Source organism: Rhinopithecus bieti, unplaced genomic scaffold (genome assembly GCF_001698545.2).
Source record: "Rhinopithecus bieti isolate Rb0 unplaced genomic scaffold, ASM169854v2 scaffold_425, whole genome shotgun sequence".
NCBI lineage: Eukaryota > Metazoa > Chordata > Mammalia > Primates > Cercopithecidae > Rhinopithecus > Rhinopithecus bieti.
In genome coordinates this window covers 305,708-315,390 of record NW_016803361.1, presented here as the reverse complement: position 1 = coordinate 315,390, position 9,683 = coordinate 305,708, and the positions used below count along the sequence as shown (strand labels likewise).

Sequence of the window (9,683 nt, the reverse complement as noted above, 5' to 3'; positions counted from 1 at the left end):
CCCCCCCCCCCCCCCCACCCACCGCCGGCTGAATGTCAGGCCCTTGCCTTACTTTCTGCTCTTCTGTCCCCAGACCTTCAATGAATTTGAGATCGAGCAGCACCAGGAATGTGCCTATGATCACCTGGAAATGTACGACGGGCCTGACAGCCTGGCCCCCATCCTGGGCCGTTTCTGCGGCAGCAAGAAACCAGACCCCATGGTGGCTTCGGGCAGCAGTATGTTTCTCAGGTTTTATTCGGATGCCTCAGTGCAGAGGAAAGGCTTCCAGGCAGTGCACAGCACAGGTACCTGGGGTGGGACACTGGCTTCCGGCTGATGAGCACTTGGACAGGAGACAGAGATATGGTGAAGGCAGGACAAGGACTGCCTTTTATTCTGACCGGGGGAGGGCTAGGGGAGGAAGGTGCGTGATAAAATGTCCGATTAAAATGAAGCATCAGGCTAGGCACGCTGGCTCATGCCTGTAATCCCAGCACTTTGGGAGGCTGAGGCAAGTGGATCACCTGAGGTCAGGAGTTCGAGACCAGCCTGGGCAACATGGTGAAATCCCGTCTCTACTAAAAATGCAAAATTAACTGGGCGTGGTGGTGGGTGCCTATAATTCCAGCTACTCAGAAGGTTGAGGCAGGAGAATTGCTTGAACCCTGGAGGCAGAGATTGCAGTGAGCCAAGATTGTGCCATTGCACTCCAGTCTGGGTGATAGAGTGAGACTCTGTCTCTTAAAAAATAAAAAAAATAAAATGAAGCCTCAGCAGCCATAGGAAAATGGCTGTTTTCTTTCAATGCCCTTAATTGACACAATTTGAAATGAACAACCTTTTGTTAGTGCCCCATTTTTTCCTCCCTCCTTCTTTCCTTCCTTTCTTCCTGTCTTTTTAAAAATATATTTTGGCCAGGCACGGTGGCTCACACCTATAATCCTAGAACTTTGGGAGGCTGAGTGGGGAGGATTGCTTGAGCCCAGGAGTTCAAGACCTGCCAGGGCAAGATGGTGAGACCCCCGCCCCCCACTGCAATCTCTACAAAATAAAAACTAGGAAATATAGTGAAGCGTGGTGGTCCCAGCTACCCCGGAGGCTGAAGCAGGAGAATTGCTGGAGCTCAGGAGTTCAAAGCTGCAGTGAGCTCTGATCATGCCACTGCACTCCAGCCCGGGTATTTTGCTGGTGTATGAAGTCCAGAAGTTGGGTAACTGAGTGGTGAAAGCAGACTTTTATCCCTGTAAGGACCAGTTCTGGAAAGTGAAAAATGTTTCTGTTCCCCATGATTTTTTCTTCCACTCAAAATGTAAACAGCTGTATTAGGTGCTTTGGTGGGAAATGTATGTGCTTATAACTTATATTATCTACTTCGTTAAGTAGAAGAATGTCAATAGGAAATTTGGCTCTGCTCTTTAGCCATTAAAATGTTACCACCTGGGACTAGTGCCCACGGAAGCAAATCTGACCCTTTGATCCTGATGTACAATTGTGTCCTTTGTCAGAGCCGGTGGCCACCCGAAGCCCACTCTGCTTCTGTAATGCTGAGTCTGAGCTCACGATCATGCGACCCTGTGATCCTTTTAACAGCTCCTACCCCCAGTTTTTTTTCAGTACCAGAAAATATAAATTAGGTCAAAAAAATGGCAACCAACATCCTGAGGCAGTTCGGCCTCCCCTTACGCAGCAGAAAACACTGCATGGTTTGTGGAACCCTGTCAAACTCCCTGAGGAGTTCTAGATTCTAGTTCTAGCTTCCCCCAGGGAAGTTTAAAAGCCCTCTTGTCCCTGCAGATAGAGACTAGGAAGAATAGAGGTGCTTCAGGGTCCTAGCAGGAAATGGGGGCACATTCAGAGTCATTATTTGAGGAGAAGTTAATAAAGGGACAGGTTACAAAGGGGTGAGAGGGTATGGGACACTGTAGGACAGTAAAGCCACCAGAGCAAGGAACTGCAATCCCAGACCCAGAGGATGAGAGGAGGCAGCAGTTCCTGGAAGCTGGCGACAGAGAGGGCTGCATGCAGAGACCCTGTGGCTGCAGCTGTGACCTAAGTGGAAGAACAGCTGTGGCAATCAGGGGACTAAATACCCTGGCCTCTCTCTCCTCCCTCCATCTGATCTGCTGGTGCTCCCATGGCTGAACCTGCAGCAGAGGGCACGGGGGTCACCGATGCAGGCCAGGGGTCCACCTCCCGGGGCCCAGGCAGGTGGGGAGGGTGGGGGCGTCCGGCAGGATTGGGGGGGGTGTCCCGCCCTGCTCTGTGCTCATTTCATGACCACCCAGCTCTCAGGAATTTGAAATTTCCCCAAAACGGGTTAGACCTGTAAGACATTCTAAGCCAGAGCCAACACAGGACTCAGAATGGGCAGTCAGACAGGACTGGGCCAGGCGGGGCGTGGAGCTCCAGGGGGGCCTAGGAGTGTTAGGAGCCAGGTGGCCCAGAATCTACAACAGTGTTTGCCTGGGCCCCTTGGGGGCATGGAGCACAAAGGGGAGGGGCTGTGCAAGAATTTGCCTCCGGAATTTCTGGTGCTTGCTAATCTAGACCAATCTTGTCTATCTATTTAATTTATTTATTTACTTTTTTTTTTTTTGAGATGGAGTTTTGCTCTGTGGCCCAGGCTGGAGTGCAATGGCACAATCTCAGTTCGTTGCAAGCTCCGCCTCCCAGGTTCAAGTGATTCTCCTGCCTCAGCCTCCCGAGTAGGTGGGATTACAGGCGCCCACGACCACACCCTGCTAATGTTGTATTTTTAGTAAAGACAGGGTTTCACCATGTTGGCCAGGCGGGTCGCAAACTCCTGACCTCAAGTGATCCACCCGTCTCAGCCTTCCAAAATGCTGGGATTACAGGCGTGAGCCACCGCACCCGGCCAATATCCATTTTACTTTATGTGGGCTTAAGTGTCCAAGACACAAGGTACTGTATATAGGACCAGGGCCAACAAGAGTTACTGTCCTTGTATAATAAAAAACCCAGAAACAAAGGCTACAGAATACAAGCCCAGAACCTGAGGGGCAGCTCACCTGTGACACCCACGGGGACCTCAAAGTTGGCCTATGGTCAATGCCCTCAGTTGCAAGAACCAGTCATGTAGGGTCTGAAGTTTCCAGGGTTGAGCGCTTACCCGCGGTTCTGATGTGCTTTTATCGCCCTCTGTTGGTAGAAATGACAAATTACAGTCAGTCCGTGGAGCGAGCGTGAGCTCTTCTCAGATGCATCCAACTCTTCCAGGGAATAAAGTGGCAAATAGGTCCACCCACATCCCAGCGACCAGTGAGCGAACCATCCATTGGCTCCATGTCTCTATAACTGGAAAAAGCAAAAAGCAGCCAGCTCTTTTCAATGGCATGCTCACGTATTCTCAAGCTGGGAACAGGCGACCTTGGCTTGTAAGGGCCACTTTGCACCCCCGAGGGAGCCCTGACCTGGGAGTCAGGGGCCTCTGTGTACTCCTCCATCAGATGGGGTGACAAGACTACCTGGCCTCTCCTGCCAGGCACGCACCAGGCTCTGTAGAGAAAACTGAGCAGACGCAGGCGGGAGGCACGAGGGTGTCTTGTGCTGAGGGGACATCTCACTTCTCTCTGCTCCAGAGTGCGGGGGCAGGCTGAAGGCTGAAGTGCAGACCAAAGAGCTCTATTCCCATGCCCAGTTTGGGGACAACAACTACCCGAGCCAGGCCCACTGCGACTGGGTGATCGTGGCAGAGGACGGCTACGGCGTGGAGCTGACTTTCCAGAGCTTTGAGGTTGAGGAGGAGGCCGACTGCGGCTACGACTACATGGAAGCCTACGACGGCTACGACAGCTCAGCGCCCAGGCTCGGCCGCTTCTGTGGCTCCGGGGTAAGTCCCGGAGACGCTGGGGCCGGGGCAGAGTGTGATGAATCACAGCATGAGTTGTGGAGTGAGACACACCTGGGTTTCAGTCCTGGCCACCTCCTCCACTTAGGAGCAAAGGCGAGTAGGCACGTTTTGCTGAAGTGGAGTGGGAAGCGGGAGAAATGTCAGGAGGCTGGGAGGCAGCCAAGGGACCAGTCCTTGAAGGCCCCTTACTGAGGCAGCCATGGAAGAGCACTTTTCCTTTTGGGACTTTCCCCCTATTTTTGCAAAGTCTTTCCCTCTCCCCCCACTTTTTTTTCCCCCCGAGACGGAGTCTTGCTCTGTCGCCCAGGTTGGATTTCGGCTCTCTGCAACCTTTGCCTCCTGAGTTCATGCAATTCTCCTGCCTCAGCCTCCCAAGCGGCTGGGATTACAGGCATGTGCCACCACGCCCACCTAATTTTTGTATTTTCAGTAGAGACAGGGTTTCACCATGTTGGTCAGGCTGGTCTTGCACTCCTGACCTCAAGTGATCCACCTGCCTTGGCCTCCCAAAGTGCTGGGACGACAGGTGTGAGCCACCACGCACAGCCGTTCTCCTCCATTTTTATTTGGCCCCAGGCTTTAAAATATTTAATTATGCTTTTATATATTTCTTATATTCACATTTCTCTCCTCAAGCAAAACCAAATGCCTATGAAAGTTACAAGTCACTCACTATACACAACAATAGTTGTACTCAAGGTCATCATCAGTGTTCTCATTGTTCACTTTTTCAGTGGGCCTGTTGTGTTTGCTGTTTCTCCAGCACCCGACATAGGGCTTGGCATATAGTTGGTGCTTGGTGGGAGTTTGTGCACTGGCCAGTACAGTGTCCCAGTCACTCCCCTGGCTGCACCACACTGGACACTCCCCATACTGGGCACCAGCCCCCTCCTTTCTGTTGCCTCCAGGCCTGGTCGCTCAAGCTTCTTTGCTATTGGCTGGACTTAAATCACATCATTTTGGAGTCACTAGTGCTCCTGTGCTGAACAGAAATTCAAATTGTCATTTATATTTTTTGAATAATTCCCTTCATCTTCTTTCACCCTCTAGAAAAGAAAGAATGACAAAGTGGCACTTAGCCAATGCACTGCCTTTGATAAAGTCTTTCCAACTGTGGGGTCTGTGGAAAGGAACCTCTTGGAGAGTCCTGAGCGGTTAACCGTGGGGGAAGCTCACTTTGGCTCCACTAGAACCTCGCAGGCAACAGCCTTGGAATGTGGCTCCCATTCACAGACCACCTGGCAAAACCTTTCTGACAAATGTGGTGGCTCCATCCCAGTTTTTGTCCTTGGAAGGGACAGAGGCCTGAACAATGGTCTTTGTTTCAGGTCTCCTGGGAGACACATCACAATGATGACCCTGGAGTTCGGTGATGCATGGTGCATCCTTTACAATCAGAAGGGCCGGAGCTTGGGTCCCGCCTACCTGGGAGAACTTGAGTCTCAGTTTCTTGAAGTGAAAAATGGGGATAGTACCTGCCTTACAAGGTTGCTGTAAAGTTTACATAAGATCTGGAAGTGCCTAGCGCAGCACCTGACCCACCTGCGTACTTAATAAATAATAGATTCTATATGAGCTATGCACCTAGCATCATCTTTGGAAGAGCAGGGCCTGCAAAGCTCTCTGGAGCAGAATTTGCAATGTTTTCTTTTGGAAAGAAGCTTGTTTGGATGCTCTTCAGAGTCTCTGGTACCAGGGACACATCCTGTGTCCTTGCATAAGATCCTCTCCCGTCCTCCTAATTTTCAACTCCAATCACAGCTAAAGTCCTTCTCCTTTCCCTTTCTCCTTTCCTCAGCCATTAGAAGAAATCTACTCCGCGGGAGATTCCCTGATGATTCGATTCCACACAGATGACACCATCAGCAAGAAAGGCTTTCATGCCCGATACACCAGCACCAAGTTCCAAGATGCCCTGCACATGAAGAAATAGTGCTGATGTTCTTGAAAGACAGAAACTGAGAATGTTTTGTTTTGTTTTACAACAATAGCACCTTGAAAATCTGCCCTAAAACAGTGTACAGTATTTTCTCAAACAAAACTCAGAATCCAGTCTTGGAGGTATATATTTGAATGAAAGTCATGTAAGCTTGGCCAACAAGGTGGAGAGAAAATGTTCTTTTGATTCTGTCTGCAATGTTATCACTTATGAACTGTTAAAGATTAGGATTGAAGTCACTGACCATTCAAGCTATGTTTGTTCATACCCATTCTCCTTGTCCCTTCCTCCTATGTGGCAAAAGGCCAGCCTTGGGGTTGGCCGTTCCTCTAATCTGGACTTGGTTGCAAAGGTGCTGGCCTGTCTTCTGTCTATGTTGGGCATAAGGGATGAAAGCTTGGCTGTGACTAACATATGGCTCACAGCTTTGGCTGGAATCATTTTCTTTCTCTCTGCCAGGGACACGTCAACCAAGAAACCTGAAAATACGGATGGATGTCAGGACTAAAAAAGGCATCACAGTAAGCAGTGTGCACAGAGAAAGTTTCGAGTATGAACATCATTGTCATGAAGTTAGGAGACCACGAAGCCATTTCTCAGTCATTCACACTCCTTGTCCCTTTGGTTTTCCCCACTCCCTAATTGCATTGGGGGCTAAGGCATCCATTATGAATACAGCAGAACATTTGCTGGCGAGAGTCCCGTCTGCTGAGAAGACAATATTGTGGCTCGTCCTGAAATTTTTTCATTCATTGACTTTGAGAAGACTACACCTGTGCTTGGAATTCCACGGGCTTCGAAGAACATTTCTTCTTTTAGCTTTGGAGGCACTTGCCGTAGCACACCTGGGCTCCTTGACATCCAATTCAAACTGCATTTGCAAAATGTGCAAAGACATCTTATGAGGGACCAATTCAGGTCCCTTGTGGGGTGAACACTGTTGAGGACTGGTTAATTATAAGTTATGTAAGAATCATCGCCTTGTGGAACAAGTCAATCAGTGACTAGCTTCCTGTAGCCAATCAGGTTAAAGAATGCTTTGGTAACTTTGTTCTGATTAACTAATATTCAATCACCAACTTGCAATCAGAATTCACAACACTTGGCACTTGTTCTAGAGAAGTGTAGAAGATGATGTTTACATAATTTTAGCACCTCAAGGTATAATTTAAACAGTGAGGTAGTTTTGAATGGCATTTCATTAAGGCATCTATGGGCATTATGAGCTAAAAGCTGTGGTATGTTAGCTTTAAAAGAGTATTTATGTTGGAATAATTTTTAAATAATGTTTACATAACTGTAAGTCCTGTTTGGTTGGTGTTGAACGCAGGGCGGCACACGAGTGATTTTGGTTAGAGCCAAGAGAAGAGCTCCCATGCGCCAGAATTCCTTTGGGATGAATCAGCATCGTTTTAGACAAAGTATTTGTAAAAAGGTGAAAGGTTATATTTTTTACAGATCAGAATATGGCACTAGAGGACTGTGTCTCATTAAAGTGATTGCTGGGAGCAAAAACTAGAATAATACAAGGAAAGGTCAGAGAAATGCATGGGAATATTTTTTCCTTAAAAGAGAAAAAAATTAAAGTATTCTTATTAATAATATATGTCTGTATATATGTATGTATGTAAAAGATCAGCTGTCAAAGCCTTAATCAATGCAGTGTGGAAAATGCCAATCCCTGGTCCTCACTTTACTGTGGGCCCTGCGGGATTGGCTCTCCATTTCCTGCCTCTCCTTTCACCAAACTCTGTTTTCACCTTTCTCGGCACTGGACTGAGGCTCCGCCTACACGCTCATATTGTGCATGTGGCAGACCCTGCCCCACGTGCGCTTTGATACGGCAAATGGAGCAGCTGACCTCATGGCTCCAATCCCACCTGCCTGTTAGGGTAGATTCCATTTCTCTGATTTTTGTATTTTCTGAGGTTTTATGTGGTCTCATCTTGTCTATGAGAGTTGAAACTGGAACTGGGATACCTAAGATGGCTGTTAAGGTTCTTTCTCCAAGAAAATAAAAATTCTGCAGTTTTAACCTTTAGAAGTCTAAGCAAGATTAACAAATTTCATAGAAAAGTGGGAGGGAGTCAGAAACAGAGTTAGTGCTGCTCAGCAGGACGGTGAAACAATGATACTTCTTTTTATCTCCTTAGTATGAACATTTTCAAAAACACACAGCTTCAACAATTGTCACCATATGGCCAATTTGCAACAATGGGACTCTTATGAAAAACCTTTATTTAGGCCTTCTGTGTGACGTATCCGCAGAAAAGACAAGCTCTGATTCAGCTGGGCCGCTCCTCTGGAAGCTCACACTTGTGGGGACTTGGGGCATGACACGGGTTCTTGCAAAGAAACTCGAGGCTGGCTTCACTAGACAGAGTCCATTCAGCAGAAGGACCCAGGCCTCTGCCTTGGTGCTTCCAATTGCTCAGTGACCTGCCTGCGAACATCCCCAGAAGCAAACAGTAGAGGCAGAAGATACCGCTGCAGCCTGCTTTGTGCTTTAATTGGGTACCAAGCTTTGGGATGACACTGAGTTGCAAAAATAGTTTTAGTTCAGAGAATTGTCTTAGGACAACAGGCTAATGAAGGATTCGGGGTCTGGGTTTTTAGCCTGGCTCAGTTCTGGTGTAATCTGGTCTAGCAAAACCTAAGCCTGGATTGCAGGGCAGGAAAAAGTCTGGAATTAACTTTAGCCAGTGGAATTTCTTCAGAGAAAGAGAGGCTGTTCATTGATCCACTATTCCCTCTATTTTCCTCTAAGGTAAATATTTAGAGGCATTTACCTGTAAGGTGAAGTTTCCCCTCTATTTCTATTTTACAATTTCTCTCTAAAGCAAGCTTGTCCAACCCATGGCCCAGGACAGCTTTGAATGTGGCCTGACACAAATTTGTAAACTTTTTTAGAAACATTGTGAGATTCTTATTGTGACTTTTTTTCTCATCAGCTATCGTTAGTGTTAGTCTATTTTATGCATGGCCCAAGATAATTCTTCTTCCAGTGTGGCCCAGGGAAGCCAAAAGATTGGACACCCCTGCTGTAAAGTTTCATATCACTCACGAATTGCTCAGCTGATTGAAATAATTCATAAAATCCTGCTAACTAGCAAATTCACAGTGAGTTGTCCTGTTGATTGGGTCCCTTTGATAACTTCCAGATTGATATTGTTAGCGTTCCATTTGTGAGTGAATGTTCCTTGGGCTTTAGCAGATGTTTTTAAAGTTTCTTTTGTAGACTGAACTTCTGAACATCAATCCCAAATGCCTAAAAGTTTTCTTTTTAAAAAGGAAAACTGTTTAAAGTATTATATGTAAACATATGGGTATTTTTTATTTTGTGTAATTTTACATTTCATGAAATGATGTCAGTTTCAAAGAGAAAGTGGAGAGGACCTAACATATGTCTCTACCTAGAAAGGATGGTTTCATTAAAGAATGTGGATTTATTGATGTGTCTTGGGTTTGTATTGCTAATTCAGACCAGATAGGTTCTTTCAGTGATAATTTTCTCCAATATCACAAGAGCTTGGGAGAGAGTACTAAAAGGGGGCCCTTCTCTACAGCCTTCCACTGTCTGGTGAGTACCCAACTGCCTAGCTCCAGAACAGAGTTCACTAATGGACCCAGAAAGTCACCAGCAAAGCTAAAGATGGTTTTCAAATTTATTCCCTTTCTTACACCAAAACAAGCTGAAAATCTGACAACCTGATTGTGAAGATGTCTGCTGCCAAAACCATCCAGATGTGGTAGACATCTTCCATTTGCCCCTCAGCTCCCCTCGCCACCCTCCTCTATCTGGACATGCGTCTGAGGACTGTATCTGACACCCGAGACTGAAGGTTATGGCTCCCAGTAGGTGAGCCCCCACTCCCCGTTGGGGGCCCTGGA

At 47.2% G+C, this 9,683-nt stretch overlaps 1 protein-coding gene across 1 annotated transcript in view; it reads left to right on the top strand.

The window, feature by feature from the left end:
• Window positions 1-9,243, top strand: part of TLL2 (tolloid like 2) — a 154,186-nt gene extending 144,943 nt beyond the window's left edge. The window contains exons 19-21 of the mRNA XM_017879970.1: window positions 74-287; window positions 3,582-3,832; window positions 5,652-9,243. Of these exons, the coding sequence (XP_017735459.1) occupies window positions 74-287; window positions 3,582-3,832; window positions 5,652-5,786 (600 nt within the window). The 3' untranslated portion in view covers window positions 5,787-9,243. The remainder of the gene's footprint in view (window positions 1-73; window positions 288-3,581; window positions 3,833-5,651) is intronic.
• Window positions 9,244-9,683: the final 440 nt, after the last annotated feature.